Here is a 17,693-nt window from a genome sequence, read left to right as displayed (position 1 = left end):
CATTCAGGATAAAAACATGTTTCTTCTCAACTTCAATGCAACACTTTTCTTTACAAGTTATTGTACAGAAAAAAAAATGTAAGACAAAATAAATCTAACCTCTATCTTATCCGTATGGTTTATAGGTGGATCATCACTGTTGTGACTGCTGGCTGCTGGACTCTGAGATCTTGATCTGGGAACCTCACCAGGCTCCATTGTGCCAGTGTCTACAACTTTGTGTTCTTTTTTTATTCTTTTGAGCTCGGGCATGCCTGGCGGGCGGTTAGGTTGACGGGAGCGGTTAGGAGTTGGAGGCCCAAGATCAGGCCGCAATGTCAACTTTGGAGGGTCATCTTTTCTGTTTGATTCTGAGGGGAAAATATTTTGCTAAATTACTGAATTTCTAAAAAAATACTAGAGAGAGCTTGATCAATATTTATCAACATTAGCAAGATGACATATTTTATATACAACTAAATAACACAAATGTATAACATTTATAAAGTTTCCAGGAGCACAGTTTTCATTAATATGATGAAAAATGGAGGAAAAAGGATAAAGAAAATTTGATGTGTGAACTATATTTTGAAAAAGATGAAGGAAAAAAAAAAAAAATCCCAACAAGTTGGCCGTCTCCCACCGAGGCAGGATGACCCAAAAATAAAGAAAATCTCCAAAAAGAAAATACTTTCATTATCATTCAACACTTTCACCACACTCACGTAATTACTGTCTTTGCAGAGGCACCCAGATACAACAGTTCAGAAGCATATAAAAAGAGATAACATATCCCTCCAAACTGCCAATATCCCAAACACGTCCTTTAAAGTGCAGGCATTGTACTTCCCATTTCCAGGACTCAAGTTTGGCTATATAAAAATAACTGGTTTCCCTGAATCCCTTCACTAAATATTACCCTGCTCACACTCCAACAGCTCGTCAGGTCCCAGAAACCATTTGTCTCCATTCACTCCTATCTAACACACTCATGCACACTTAAGAACATAAGAACATAAGAACGAAGGAACACTGCAGAAGGCCTACTGGCCCATGCGAGGCAGGTCCAAGTCTCCTACCGGCTTAAGCCAATGCACCCAACCTAGTCAGGTCAGGTCACATTGACTTAAGGGAGGAACACGGCAACCGACCTGTTAGCACAAGCTATCAGGTCTAACTCACACCCACCCACATCCACTCATGTATTTATCCAACCTATTTTTAAAGCTACACAACGTTCTGGCCTCTATAACGGTACTTGGGAGTTTGTTCCACTCATCCACAACTCTATTACCAAACCAGTACTTTCCTATATCCTTCCTGAATCTGAATTTTTCCAACTTAAAACCATTGCTGCGAGTCCTGTCTAGGCTAGATATTTTCAGCACACTATTTACATCCCCTTTATTTATTCCTGTCTTCCATTTATACACCTCAATCATATCCCCCCTAATTCTACGTCTTTCTAGAGAGTGCAGTTTCAGGGCCCTTAGTCTATCCTCATAGGGAAGGTTTCTGATACATGGGATCATCTTTGTCATCCTCCTTTGTACATTTTCCAGAGAATTTATATCCATTCTGTAATACGGTGACCAAAACTGTGCAGCATAATCTAAATGAGGCCTAACCAAGGATGTATAGAGTTGAAGAACAACCTGAGGACTCCTATTATTTATGCTTCTTGATATGAAGCCAAGGATTCTATTAGCTTTATTGCGAACACTTATGCACTGTTGTCTTGGTTTCAGATTACTGCTAACCAGAACTCCTAAATCTTTTTCGCAATCCGTAATATTAAGATCTACATTATTTAGTTTATATGTGGCATGGTTATTGTCCTGTCCAACATTTAGAACTTTGCATTTGTCTATATTAAACTGCATCTGCCACTTCTCCGACCACTGCATCAGTCTATTCAAATCTTCCTGGAGTGCTCGAATGTCCTCGTCAGAATGAATCCGACGGCCTATTTTGGTGTCATCGGCAAACTTGCCGATGTCGCTCTTTATGCCCTCATCTATGCTGGAAGTCCAAGCCCCTCGCCCACAAAACCTCCTTTACCCCTTCCCTCCAACCTTTTTGAGGACGACCCCTACCTCATCTTCCTTCCCCTACAGATTTATTTATACACTCTCCATGTCATTCTACTTTGATCCATTCTCTCTAAATGACCAAACCACCTCAACAAACCCTCTTCAGCCCACTGACTAATACTTTTATTAACTCCACACCTTCTCCTAATTTCCACACTCCGAATTCTCTGCATAATATTTACACCACACACTGCCCTCAGACAGGACATCTCCACTGCCTCCAACCGCCTCCTCGCTGCAGCATTTACAACCCAATCTTCAGATCCATATAAGAGTGTTGGTACCACTGTACTTTCATACATTCCCTTCTTTGCCTCCATAGATAACGTTTTTTGCCTCCACATATACCTCAACGCACCACTCGTTTTTTTTCCTTCATCAATTCTATGGTTAACCTCATCCTTCATAAACCCATCTGCTGACAAGTCAACTCCCAAATATCTGAAAACATTCACTTCTTCCGTACTCCCTCTCTCCAATGTGATATCCAGTTTTTCTTTATCTAAATCATATTGATACCTTCATCACCTTGCTCTTATCTATGTTCACTGTCAACTTTCTACCTTTACACACCCTCCCAAACTCATCCACTAACCTTTGCAACTTTTCTTTAGAACCTACCATAAATACAGTATCATCAGCAAAGAGTAACTGTGTCAACTCCCATTTTGTATTTGATTCCCTATAATTTACTCCCACCTCTCTCCCCAACAACATAGCATTTACTTCTTTTACAGCCCCATCTATAAATATATTAACCCTTAACCCTTTCAGGGTCCGTCCCGTAGATCTACGGCTGGTCGGTGAGTGTCCAAACCGTAGATCTACGCCAAAATTCTAGCGCCGTCAAATTTAGCGCGAAAGCGCTCATAGGCCTACATATGAGAGAATGGGTCTGCGCGATTGGGTGTGCGCCGTAAACAAAAAATCTAGGCGCCTGCATAGCATTGTGGGAACGCCGGCTCAGTCACCCTTGTTCACCATGTCTCGTCGCAAGTCAGCTCTGACTCCCCGGAAAATTGGGACTCTCCTCTTCCTGTCTGATAGTTCTGACACTGATGGAAGTGGAAATGAAGACGAATTCTACGGCTTTGATGAGTTAGTGACCGAAAATAATGACCAGGATATCGATAATAGTGCAGAAAACCCCGACGATCCTCGACCTTCTACCTCTGGTGTGGGCACTCGTGACTCACGGTCGGTTGTTCCTAAACGTAAGAGAAAACTAATATTTTCCCGTGGCCTGGCCTCTGACTTCAGTAATGACGATTCTGACGTGGATTGTGATTTTATTGCGCTCGACGATCATTCGAGTAGTGATAGTGAGGAAACATATTCACCAGTGAAGCGTCGGTATGTGCGCCGCCGCATGCGCTCGGGTAGTGTACCCTATGCTATGCCCAGGGGACGGAGTACATCCCGTAGTACATCCCGTGGCCCTACACCCGTTTTAGGTAGTGATAGTGAGGATGATGTGGCTACACTTGGCATGGATGGGCCACAGACATCAGTGGATGGTGTTAGTGGGGCTGGTGGTGGTAGTGGCACCGCCATGCGTGACTCGCTGTGCCACGCGGGAACCCACGCTGCTGACTCGTCAGTTCAAGGACAAAGCGGAGCGTCACCCACCAGCCCGCCACAACCACCCGTACAACCAGCCTATGATGTCCAGTATCCACCAGCAAACCGTATCTGGGATTGGCAGCAAAATCCCAATTTTGTTCCCAGCCCTCACCACTTTGATGACTCGCAAAGTGGAATTCTACCTACCTGTCCCCTTGGAACCACGGCCAATGAACTGGAATTCTTTGAATTATTCTTTGACCAGCCATTGATGGAAACTATTGTCAGGGAAAGTAATAAGTATTTTCAGTACACCATGGCAAATACGATCTTATCACCACAGTCAAGACTACACAGGTGGAAAGAGACGACTGTTGCAGAAATGTATTTGCTTTCTGCAACAATAATGCTTATGCCTCACGTCTATAAGCATAATATAAAAGCATACTGGTCCACAGATCGGCTAATTTGTACCCCATCCTTCAGTGAAATAATACCAGTGAACAGGTTTATCTTACTCTTACGTATGTTGCACTTCTCTGACAAAACCAGGCCTGACAGAAGTGACAGGTTATACAAGATTAGAAATGTTTTCATGTATCTCAAACAAAAGTTCAGGATATACTTTTATCCATTCAAGAATCTTGTAATTGACGAGTCTTTGATTTTGTTCAAAGGTAGACTGTCATTCAAGCAGTATATACCGAGCAAGAGGAACCGCTTTGGTATAAAATTGTTTGTACTCTGTGATTGTGACAGTGGCCTGGTGTTGGATATTGTTGTATACACGGGTAGTAAAACATTGAAAGATACCAAGATGTTATTGGGTATATCAGGTGACGTAGTGAGAAACATGATGGCACCTTATCTTGGTAAGGGCCATACATTATATACCGATAACTGGTACACAAGCCCATTACTCAGTGATTTCATGCGAGTGAACAAGACAGATGTGTGTGGCACAGTGCGTTCTAATCGTAAACATATGCCCAGGCTCAACGCAGGTGTTCGTGGTGATGACGTGCAGGTGTTTACTGCCAATGACATCATGGCATTACGGTGGCATGACAAACGAGATGTCACATTGTTGACAACCATTCACCGTAATGAAATGCAAGACAGTGGCAAAGTTGATCGAGTGACTAATGAACGTATTCGAAAACCAGTGACAGTGATTGATTATACACAAAACATGCGCTTGGTTGACAAGTGTGACATGCAGATTGGTTTTGTTGACTGTGTTCGTAAGAGTTACAAGTGGTACATGAAACTTTTCTTCCATCTCATGGACATTTCAATGCTGAATGCATATAATATGTACCAAATAAAGAAGGACGGTCCAAACAGATCGATGTTCAAATTCGTAGTGCTACAAAAGTAGATCTACTTTTTTTTACATATTTTCAAATATAACAAAAAAAAAAAAAAAGTATATAAAAATTTTTTTTACACGTTTTCAAATGTAAAACAAAAAAGATGATCTACATTTTTTTACATACTTTCAGATGTTGAAAAAACGTATATAGTGGTCCCTCGCTTTTCGTAGTTCTCGGCAATCGTAAATTTCGCCAATCATAGGGGTATTTTCGTATAAACATGGACTCGCTTTTCAGAGGTTGACTCGCGAATAGTAGTTCGTCCGGGACGCGTACGCACGGTGTGAGCCGGGGCGGCCTCCCTACCCAGCCAGTCTGGCATTGTTTACCAGTGAGTGAAGGTCCCCTCAAGTGCTCCTACGAAATATTTCATAATATTCCACTCATTTTAGTGCTTGCAATTACTAAATAAGCTACCATGGCTCCAAAGAAAGCTCCTAGTGCCAAGCCTGTGGTAAAGAAGGTGAGAAATATGTACAGTGACAAAGTCTTGGGCCATTTTAGGGAAGTGTTAAAGAGACGCCAGAAACAGAGCTCTCTCCACAGTTACTTTGCGAGACAGGACTAGAGTGACTCTCAAAGTGGTCCTAGTGGCATTAAGAAACAGAGAAGAGAAGCAATTGGTACCTGAGGTGTTGCTGGAAGGGGATTTCCCTTCCAAACTGTAACCAATCCAATCTCTCTCCTCCTCCAGTCTCCAATACACTAAGAAGAATCTCCAATAAAGGTAAGTGTTATGCTGTTAATGTTTCATTCATCATTTCCCATTGTATTGTTTATGTACTATATGTATATTTCATGTAAAAAATTTTTTTGTTTTAATACTTCTGGGTGTCAGGAACGGATTAATTGTATTTACATTATTTCTTATGGGGAAAATTGATTCGCAAATCGTAAATTTCATTTACAGTAGCTCCTCCAGGAACGGATTAATTATGAAAAACGAGGGACCACCACTGTATATACGTTTGGACCATTTAAGGGTTAAACCATTGTGACATTACACATCCCTGTCTAAGACCTACTTTTACTGGGAAGTAGTCTCCCTCTCTTCTACACACCCTAACCTGAGTCTCACTATCCTCATAAAAACTCTTTACTGCTTTTAGTAACTTACTACCTATTCCATATACTTGCAACATCTGCCACATTGCTCCCTTATCCACTACCATATCTTTCTTCTTTCTTTCAACGTGCCAGCCGTATCCCACCGAGGTGGGGGTGAAAGGAAAAACGAAATTTTCTTCTTTCAAATTTAGTAATATATACAGGAGAATGGGTTACTAGCCTCTTGCTCCCAGCATTTTAGTCGCCTTTTACAACACGCATGGCTTACGGAGGAAGAATTCTGGTGCACTTCCCCATGGAGATAAGAGGAAATAACCAAGAGCAAAAACTAGAAAGAAAATAGAAGAAAACCAAGAGGGGTATGTATATATATGCTTGTACATGCATGTGTAGTGTGACCTAAGTGTAAGTAGAAGCAGCAAGATGTACCTGAAATCTTGCAAGTTTGAGACAGAAAAATGGACACCAGCAATCCTACCATGTAAAACAACTACAGGCTTTCGTTTTACACATACTTGGCAGGACGGTAGTACCTCCATGGGCGGTTGCTGTCTACCAACCTACTACCTAGGACTCTATCATATGCCTTTTCTAAATCCATAAATACAATGAAAATTTCCCCACCTTTATCTAAATACTCTTCAGGATATTAGCAGTTTGGAGGGATATGTTGTGTATCTTTATACCTGGAGTTTACCTGGAGAGAGTTCCAGGGGTCAACGCCCCTGCGGCCCGGTCTGTGACCAGGCCTCCTGGTGGATCAGAGCCTGATAAACGTAAATGCTTCTAAACTGTTGTGTTCTGAGCACCTCTGCAAAAACAGTGATTATGTGTGAGTGAGGTGAAAGTGTTGAATGATGATGAAAGTATTTTCTTTTTGGGGATTTTCTTTCTTTTTGGGTCACCTGCCTCAGTGGGAGACGGCCGACTTGTTGAAAAAAAAAAAAAAAACATATGCTTCTATGTAAACACTTGATCTACACATCCCCTACCCACTCTAAAGCCTCCTTGCTCATCCACAATCCTATTCTCTGTCTTACCTCTAATTCTTTCAATAATAACCCTACTACACACTTTTCTTAGTATACTCAGTAAACTTATTCTCCTATAATTTTTACATTCTCTTTTGTCCCCCTTTTCTTTATATAAAGGAACTATACATGCTCTCTGCCAATCGCTAGGTACCTTCCCCTCTTTCACACATTTATTAAACAAAAATACCAACCACTCCAACACTATATCCCCCCCTGCTTTTAACATTTCTGTAATGATCCCGTCAGTTCCACCTGCTTTGCCCCCTTTCATTCTATGTAATGCCTCACGCACCTCCCCCACACTCACATCCTGCTCTTCTTCACTCCTAAAAGATGTTATACCTCCCTGGCCACTGCATGAAATTACCGCCTCCCTTTCTTCATTGACGTTTAAAAGTTCCTCACAATATTCCCGCCATCTACCCAATACCTCCAGCTCCCTGTCTACTAACTCCCCTACTCTGTTTTTAACTGATAAATCCATTTGTTCCCTAGGCTTTCTTAACTTGCTTATCTCACTCCAAATTTTTTTTTCATATTTTCATCAAAATTTCTTGACAGTGCCTCTCTCACTCTATCATCTGCTCTCCTTTTGAACTCTCTCACCACTCTCTTCACCTTTCTTTTACTCCCCATATACTCTGCTCTACTTATAACACTTCTGCTTTGTAAAAACCTCTCAGGCTACCTTTTTCTCTTATCACACCCTTTACTTCATCATTCCACCAATCACTCCTCTTTCCTCCTGCACCCACCCTCCTATAACCACAAACTTCTGCCCCACATTCTAATATTGCATTTTTAAAACTATTCCAACCCTCTTCAACCCCCCCACTACTCATACTTGCAATAACCCACCTTTCTGCCAACTGTGGCTTATATCTCACGCTAACTTCCTCCTCCCTTAGCTTATACACTTTCACCTCTCTCTTACTTGTTGTTGACATTTACCTATTGTCCCATCTACATCTTACTCTAACTGTAGCCACAACTCAATAATGATCCAATACATCAGTTTCCCCCTCTATAAACATGTACATCCTGAAGCCTACTCATCAACCTTTTATCCACCAATTCATAATCTAACAAACTACCTTCATTATGTGTTATATCATCCCTGGTATACTTATTTATCCTCTTTTTCATAAAATATGTATTACTTATTACCAAACTTCTTTCTACACATAGCTCAATTAAAGGCTCCCCATTTTCATTTACCCCTGGCACCCCAAATTTACCTACTACTCCCTCCACAACATTTTTACCCACTTTAGCATTGAAATCCCCAACCTCAAGTACTCTCACACTTGGTTCAAAACTTCCACACACTTACTCAACATTTCCCAAAATCTTTCTCTTTCCTCTACACTTCTCTCTTCTCCAGGTGCATAAACACTTACTTTAACCCACTTTTCACATCCTACTCTTATTTTACTCCACATAATCCTTAAATTAATACATTTATATTCCCTCTTTTCCTTCCATAACTTATCCTTCAACATTATTGCTACTCTTTCCTTAGCTCTAACTCTATTTAAAACCCCTGACCTAATCCCATTTATTTCTCCTCACTGAAACTCTCCCACCCCCTTCAGCTTTGTTTCAATTAAAGCCAGGACATCCAGCTTCTTCCCATTCACAACATCCACAATCATCTTTTTCTTATCATTCGCACAACATCCAAGCACATTCAAACATCCCACTTTGATGGTTTTCTTTTTTCTTTTTAGTAGGCTATATGGGAAAAGGGGCTACTAGCCCATTGCTCCCGGCATTTTAGTTGACTTTTACAACACACATGGTTTACGGAGGAAAGATTCTTATTCCACTTCCCCATGGATATAAAAGGAAAAGCAATAAGAACAAGAACTTTTTTTTTTAACAAACCGGCCGTATCCCACCAAGGCAGGGTGGCCCAAAAAGAAAAACAAAAGTTTCTCCTTTTAACCCTTTGACTGTCGCGGCCGTATATATACGTTTGCGAGGTACCGTGTTTGACGTATATATACTCATAAATTCTAGCGGCTTCAAATCAGGCAGGAGAAAGCTAGTAGGCCCACATGTGAGAGAATGGGTCTGTGTGGTCAGTGTGCACCACATAAAAAAAATCCTGGAGCACGCAGTGCATAATGAGAAAAAAAAAAACTCCGACCGTTTTTTTTAATTAAAATGCCGACTTTGTGGTCTATTTTCGTATAGTATTTGTGGTTGTATTCTCGTTTTCTTGGTCTCATTTGATAGAATGGAAACTATATTATAGAAATGGAGGTGATTTTGATTAATTTTACTATAAAAAGAACCTGGAAATGGAGCACAAAGTACAGGAAATGTTTGATTTTTGCCGATGTTCAAAAGTGAACAAATGATGTCATTGTCCAATAAATGTCCAAATAGCCATTCTAATACGTAGTCATGAATGGGTTGATGTAATTTTTACAATTATTACAGTATTGCAGTAGTCTGCATAACAGTAAATCTTCTATTTTTTGTTTGAATAAAATTTCAAAATAAAAAGCAAGAGTAATATCACAGGGACCTGGAGACATGACTGATGAACAAAGAAAATGTTATTTTAGAGCCAGGAATGTCTGCATTGTTCATTCTGGACCTTATTTTGAAATTGTCGTATTTTTTAATTTTCGTGAAATTGGCCAAATTGCAAATTTCTGACCATGTTATTGGGTAGTTGAAATCGGTAAATGGGCAGTTTCTTGTACTCAATCGATAGAAAAAATAGAGTTCTGAAGAAATAGTTATGAGTTTGGTTGACTGGAATAACGGAATTAGCCGAAAATAGGGCTCAAAGTGGGCGAAATTGCCGATTTTTAAATATCGCCGAAGTTGCTAACTTCGCGAGAGCGTAATTCCGTCAGTTTTCCATCAAATTTCGTTTTTTTGGTGTCTTTACAATCGGGAAAAGATTCTCTATCATTTCATAAGAAAAAATAATTTTTTTTTTTTCGAATATTTTGCGACACCAGAAGCAACTTCAGGATTTGGCCCTTCGACAGTCAAAGGGTTAAATTTAGTAATTTATGCAGGAGAAGGGGTTACTAGCCCCTTGCTTCCGGCATTTTAGTCACCTCTTACAAAAGACTTACATCATGCATGGCTTATGGAGGAAGAATTCTGTTCTACTTCCCCATGGAGATAACAGGAAATAAACAAGAACAAGAACTAGTAAGAAAATAGAAGAAAACCCAGAGGGGTGTGTATATTTATATATGCTTGTACATGTATGTGTAATGTGACCTAAGTTTAAGTAGAAGTAGCAAGACATACCTGAAATCTTGCATGTTTATGTGACAGAAAAAAGATACCAACAATCCTACCATCATGTAAAATAATTACAGGCTTCCGTTTTACACTCATTTGGCAGGACAGTAGTACCTCCCTGGGTGGTTGCTGTCTACCAACAGTTACTATTATCAAAGACACACTGCATATACACGGTTCACAATACATGTAAAATATTAACATAGCAATGCTAGTCCAAATTTTAACTGAGAGTCACATAATGTAAGTTCTTTCTGAAGTGTATACTATCTCTGTCCTTACATTTTTCAATGATATTTCCTCATTAGTGAGATGTGTACACTATGTTTAAACTGTTTAGAATGAGATCAGAGATACCATTAATACACTTTACAGTTTTGTCATAATGAAGATTTGATCAAATCTTCATTAAAATTTCCTTTTGGGTTTAATTTCCTCCAAAACAAAGAAGTGAATTTTTTATAACCCCTTCAACCATTTCCCACAAGGTAGTGCAAAACCAAGAAACACTTTTTTTTTTTTTTAACAAGTCGGCCGTCTCCCACTGAGGCAGGGTGACCCAAAAAGAAAGAAAATCCCCAAAAAGAAAATACTTTCATCATCATTCAACACTTTCACCTCACTCACACACAATCACTGTTTTTGCAGAGGTGCCCAGAATACAACAGTTTAGAAGCATATACGTATAAAGACACACAACATATCCCTACAAACTGCCAGTATCCCAAACTCCTCCTTTAAAGTGCAGGCATTGTACTTCCCATTTCCAGGACTCAAGTCTGGCTATATAAAATAACCAGTTTCCTTGAATCCCTTCACTAAATATTACCCTGCTCACACTACCAAGAAACACATTCACCATTATCCAATATCTGTCTTGCCAGAAATGCAGACACATCACAATTAAAATGAGTCTCTGAGCAGTATCATCCCCACTCTTCTTTCTGAGTGCAGGGCACTGTACTTCCCACATCCACAACTCAAGCTCTGCTAACCAGTGTCTCCAATTCACATCATAAATGTTACCTTGCTCCCACTCCAGTGGCACAGAAAATTAAAAAAAAAAATGAGAAAACTTTTTATTTAACCCCATAACTGTGTATACCCAAATACAGTGGTACCTCGAGGTACGAACTTATTTCGTTCCAGAAGGCTGTTTGAGTGCCGATACCAAACGAATATGTTCCCATAAGGATTAATGTAAATTAGATTAGTCCATTTCAGACCCCCAAAAAGCACTTACAAAAAATACACTTACATAACTGTTTGAGTTGGGAGCTGTTCGAATCTCAAGGTACCACTGTATTAAAATTCTAGCATGTGCAATGTACAGACCTCAGTGGCAACATGCAGACCCCATCAACTTCCTAATGGAAAATATTGACTCCCTTATGCTACAACACAACTGTCAACATATCATAACTGTTGGTGACCTCAACCAGCACCTTATACAGAGGGACTCTGATGACCTCCTTGCAGTGTTTGACATGAGAAACTTTGTTGATTTCCCTACTTACATCCTGGCTCCTCCCTTGACCCAGTAGTGAGTGATCTGGCAGAAGGCATAGTCACTTGTCAACCCCTCGGCTATGTTGGATCGTCTGACCACAAGGCTGTTTTTACGACACTTAGGATCCCAACAGAACTAGGTGAGGAGTCCACACGCACAACCTGGCTATGGGAAAGAGGTAATTGGCCAGCCCTTTGCTCTGAGCAAAACCACCACCGATTGGAATGCTCTTCTCCAAGGGGATGTTGACAACCAAGTGAAAGCCTTCACTGGACACATCCTTAATCTACAACAAGAACACATTCCTCACCGGCAGTAAGTGACGAAGCCTACAGATCAGCCTTGGTTTGGCTTTCGTTGTAGAGAGGCTGCTACTGCTAAGTACAAAGCATGGCGAAGGTATAAGAGACATCCTACCACCTATAACAGGAACTTGCACAGGCAAGCCTGTAGGCATATGGGCGACGTTCAAAAGTGGGCCATTGCTAAAGGGGAGGTGGACACTAAAAGAAAGCTAGCATCAGGTAGGGTAGGCTCCAAAACCTGGTGGTCCCTGGGCAAGGACAGACAAGGTTATCTGCCTGATGAACTCATTCCACCTCTAAATCGACAGGATGGGACCACCTCTACTAGTAGTCAAGAGAAGGCGGACATCTTTGCTGAACACTTGCTACCAAAATGCAAGTTCCTGATCCAGCAAGGAACCCTCCTTGGCTAGCTGCAAGAACTGTGTCAAAACTGTCAGTGGTGACGATAAGGCAGGAGGAGGTGCATTTCCTTCTTATATCGCTTGACCAAGAAAAAAAAGGCTGTGGGCCCAGACAAGTTGAGCCCAAGATTGCTGAGAAGATGTGCAGACCAGATAGCAGCACCTCTAACTCGCATCTTTCAGCACTGCCTAGTAGTGTAAATGGCCCTCTCTATGGAAAGAGGCAAATGTAGTCCCTGTTCACAAAAAGAAGAGCAGAGCAGAAATCAGCAACTACAGACCAGTGTCACTCCTGTCAATCACTGGTAAGATCCTTGAGACAATAATCTCAAGACAAATGACAGTTTTTTGACTACCACTCACTACTTTGTGAACGTCAACATGGCTTCAGGAAAGGTTACTCTGCTGCTGATCTGTTGTTAAACCTCTCCACTAAGTGGCACCAGTCACTGGATGAATCCAAAGTCAGCTGTGTGGTAGCACTGGACATTGCTGGCGCTTTCGCCGGGTGTGGCACCAGGGCCTCTTAGCAAAACTTCAAGCACTGGGAATTGCAGGCTCTATGTTATGTCTCCTCAGTGATTACCTTCATGGTAGATCTCTAAGTGTAGTTCTCAATGGAACGGAATCAGCAAGACATCCTATTGGGGCAAGTGTTCCACAAGGAAGCATGCTGGGACCATTGTTATGGAATGTCTACTTCAACGACCTTCTTCATCTCATCCCAGAATCACATGCATATGCAGACGACTGTACACTGACATTCACTTATCCAAGAGAAGAAATGCCAGCTGCTCTAAGCTACATCAATCACCAGCTGAGAGCTATATCAGCTTGGGAAATAGATGGCAAGTAACATTTGCACCTGAGAAAATTCAAATTATGATTGTCTCTAGGCACCATGATGGTAATGCTGGTGCAGTAGTAAGGATGAATGGGAGGGTGTTGGCACCTGGAGAAGAAGTAGATATCCTTGGGGTGAAATTTGACTCCAAACTAACCATGAAGAACCATGTTGTAAATCTTGCAAACAAGGCAGCCAGGAAGCTTACAGCACTTCGCCGTATCTCGTATCTGCTTGACAGTAGGGGTTGCAAGATTCTGTACGAGGCACAAGTACGCTCACACCTTGAGTATGCTCCACTTTCCTGGTTTGCCTGCCCCCCCCCCCCCTCTGATCTGCAACTGCTCGACAGAGTAGAGAACAGAGCAAGACATCTCATCTCTCGCCTGGACCCATCGTGGATAGATCTGTCATTTCAGCAGACCCTTCAACATAGGAGTGATGTGGGTGGCCTTACTGTTATGTACAAGGCCAATATTGTCAAAGTACCACACTTGGATCCACTTCGAGGACAGTGTGAAACAAGCTTTTATGCCACAAGACAGGCAGAAAGCAGCAACTTCACTCTGGTTGTACCCTTCTCCAGAACATCACTCCATCTGAGATCATATATACCCAGGATGACTCGAGTATGGAACACATTCATACAGCATAATGATGTCAACGAGATAAAGTCAGTTGATCAAATGAAAATGCTGGCCCACAGATGACTCTAACTTCATCCTGTTCCCTACTTGTATGTCTCATAACAATAAAAATGCTTTCAAATGAGCTGATGTAGGTAACAGCTCTTAGCTTGCCAATTAAATTAGGAATCCTTAACCTGTAAATAGCTTGTTAATAAAGCTAGGGATCCTTACCCTTGTCAAACCCTGTGTAAAAAAGAGAGAGAAAGAGAGAGAGAAAGAAATGGAAAAAGAAAAAGAAAGAGAAAGAGAAAGATCCTTAACCTGTAAATAGCTTGTCAATAAAGCTAGGGATCCTTAACTTAACCTTGTCAAACCCTGTGTAAAAAGAGAGAGAGAAAGAAAAAGAAAGAGAAAGAGAGAGAATGAGAGTGTGAGAGAGAATGAGAGAGAGAGAGAGAATGAGAGAGAGAGAATGAGAGAGAGAATGAGAGAGAGAGAATGAGAGAGAGAGAATGAGAGAGAGAGAATGAGAGAGAGAGAATGAGAGAGAGAGAATGAGAGAGAGAATGAGAGAGAGAATGAGAGAGAGAGAGTGTGTGTGTGTGTGTGTGTGTGTGTGTGTGTGTGTGTGTGTGTGTGTGTGTGTGTGTGTGTGTGTGTGTGTGTGTGTGTGTGTGTGTGTGTGTGTGTGTGTGTGTGTGTACTCACCTAATTGTACTCACCTAATTGTGGTTGCAGGGGTCGAGACTCAGCTCCTGGCCCTGCCTCTTCACTGATCGCTACTGGATCCTCTCTCTCTCTCTGCTTCCTGAGCTTTGTCATACCTCTTCTTAAAACTATGTATGGTTCCTGCCTCCACTACTTCACTTGCTAGGCTATTCCACTTGCTGACAACTCTATGACTGAAGAAATACTTCCTAACGTCCCTGTGACTCGTCTGAGTCTTCAGCTTCCAGTTGTGACCCCTTGTCCCTGTGTCCCCTCTCTGGAACATCCTATCTCTGTCCACCTTGTCTATTCCCCGCAGTATCTTGTATGTCGTTATCATGTCTCCCCTGACCCTTCTGTCCTCCAGTGTCGTCAGTCCGATTTCCCTTAACCTTTCCTCGTACGACATTCCCTTGAGCTCTGGGACTAGCCTTGTTGCAAACCTTTGTACTTTCTCTAACTTCTTGACGTGCTTGACCAGGTGTGGGTTCCAGACTGGTGCTGCATACTCCAGTATGGGCCTAACATACACAGTGTACAGTGTCTTGAACGATTCCTTATTAAGGTATCGGAACGCTATTCTCAGGTTTGCCAGGCGCCCGTATGCTGCAGCGGTTATTTGGTTGATGTGTGCCTCCGGTGATGTGCTCGGTGTTATGGTCACCCCAAGGTCTTTCTCCCTGAGTGAGGTCTGTAGTCTTTGTCCACCTAGCCTATACTCTGTCTGCGGTCTTCTTTGCCCCTCCCCAATCTTCATGACTTTGCATTTGGCTGGATTGAATTCGAGAAGCCAGTTACTGGACCACATGTCCAGCCTCTCCAGGTCTCTTTGCAGTCCTGCCTCATCCTCGTCCGATTTAATTCTTCTCATCAACTTCACGTCATCTGCGAACAGGGACACTTCAGAGTCTATTCCTTCCATCATGTCGTTCACATATATCAAAAATAGCACTGGTCCTAGAACTGACCCCTGTGGGACCCCGCTCGTCACAGGCGCCCACTGTGATACCTCTTCACGTACCATGACTCGTTGCTGCCTCCCTGTCAGGTATTCCCTTATCCATTGCAGTGCCCTTCCTTTTACGTGTGCCTGATCCTCCAGCTTCTGCACTAATCTCTTGTGGGGAACTGTGTCAAAGGCCTTCCTGCAGTCTAGGAAAACGCATCTACCCAACCCTCTCTCTCGTGTCTTACTTCTGTTACCTTGTCATAAAACTCCAGGAGGTTTGTGATACAAGATTTGCCTTCCATGAACCCATGCTGGTTTTCATTTATAATCTTGTTCCTTTCCAGGTGTTCGACCACTCTCCTCCTGATAATCTTCTCCATGACTTTGCACACGATACATGTCAGACACACAGGTCTGTAGTTTAGTGCCTCGTTTCTGTTTCCTTTCTTAAATATGGGGACTACATTAGCTGTCTTCCATTTCTCAGGTAGTTGCCCAGTTTCAAGGGATGTGTTGAAGATTGTGGTTAGAGGCACACACAGCATCTCTGCTCCTTCTCTAAGGACCCATGGGGAGATGTTGTCCGGTCCCATCGCCTTTGAGGTGTCAAGGTCACTTAAGGGCTTCTTCACCTCCTCCTCAGTGTGTGTGTGTGTGTGTGTGTGTGTGTGTGTGTGTGTGTGTGTGTGAGGTGTGTGTGTGAGGTGTGTGTGTGAGGTGTGTGTGTGAGGTGTGTGTGTGAGGTGTGTGTGTGAGGTGTGTGTGTGAGGTGTGTGTGTGAGGTGTGTGTGTGAGGTGTGTGTGTGAGGTGTGTGTGTGAGGTGTGTGTGTGAGGTGTGTGTGTGAGGTGTGTGTGTGTGTGTGTGTGTGTGTGTGTGTGTGTGTGTGTGTGTGTGTGTGTGTGTGTGTGTGTGTGTGTGTGTGTGTGTGTGAGGTGTGTGTGTGTGTGAGGTGTGTGTGTGTGTGAGGTGTGTGTGTGTGTGTGAGGTGTGTGTGTGTGTGAGGTGTGTGTGTGTGTGAGGTGTGTGTGTGTGTGAGGTGTGTGTGTGTGTGTGAGGTGTGTGTGTGTGTGTGAGGTGTGTGTGTGTGAGGTGTGTGTGTGTGTGAGGTGTGTGTGTGTGTGTGACGTGTGTGTGTGTGTGAGGTGTGTGTGTGTGTGAGGTGTGTGTGTGTGTGTGTGTGTGTGTGTGTGTGTGTGTGTGTGTGTGTGTGTGTGTGTGTGTGTGTGTGTGTGTGTGTGTGTGTGTGTGTGTGTGTGTGTGTGTGTGTGTGTGTGTTAGGGGGTGGGGGCAAATTTTGAAAAATAAATAAAAGATCAGGTCTTTTTTTCTTTGAAATAGTGCACTGTATAAATCAAATAAGACCAAGTGGAATCGATAAAATTTACAATTTTATAATGTACATACTGAAGTTGGCAAAAAACAGATCACTCGTCAGTAACAGCAGCATAAACGTGCCAGTGATATTTATTTTTCACAATTTTTGTTTTTAACACGCTGGCCATCTCCCACCAAGGCAGGACGAGTCAAAAAAAAAGAAACACTTTCATCATCATTCACACAATCAGTCTTTGCAGAGGCGTGCAGATATGACAGTTCAGATGTCTCTACAAACAGCAAATATCCCAAACCTCTCCTTTATTATTAATTTAGTAATACCAAATTATTATTTTTTTCGTTGGTTTTTAAATAGGAGTGAATGGAGGCAAATGGTTTTTGGGACCTGACGAGCTGTTGGAGTGTGAGCAGAGTAACATTTTGTGAAGGGATTCAGGGAAATTGGTTAGCTGGATTTGAATCCTGGTGGTGGTATGTATAATGCATGCACACTAAAGGAGGGCTGGGGATATTTGCTGCTTGGAGGGATATCTGAGCTGTCGTATCTAGGCTCCTCTGGCAATACAGCGATAGCGTTTCCTTTTTGGGCCACCCAATCTCAGTGGAAGACAGCATGTG

At 42.2% G+C, this 17,693-nt stretch overlaps 1 protein-coding gene across 1 annotated transcript in view; it reads right to left on the bottom strand.

The window, feature by feature from the left end:
* Positions 1-17,693, bottom strand: part of LOC128695664 (zinc finger and BTB domain-containing protein 14) — a 98,364-nt gene that overhangs the window by 19,361 nt on the left and 61,310 nt on the right. Inside the window, exon 5 of the mRNA XM_070093374.1 lies at positions 100-350. Within this exon, the coding sequence (XP_069949475.1) occupies positions 100-350 (251 nt within the window). The remainder of the gene's footprint in view (positions 1-99; positions 351-17,693) is intronic.

This window comes from Cherax quadricarinatus, chromosome 42 (assembly GCF_038502225.1).
Source record: "Cherax quadricarinatus isolate ZL_2023a chromosome 42, ASM3850222v1, whole genome shotgun sequence".
NCBI classification, from domain to species: Eukaryota; Metazoa; Arthropoda; class Malacostraca; order Decapoda; family Parastacidae; genus Cherax; species Cherax quadricarinatus.
This window is presented reverse-complemented; position numbering and strand designations above follow the sequence as displayed.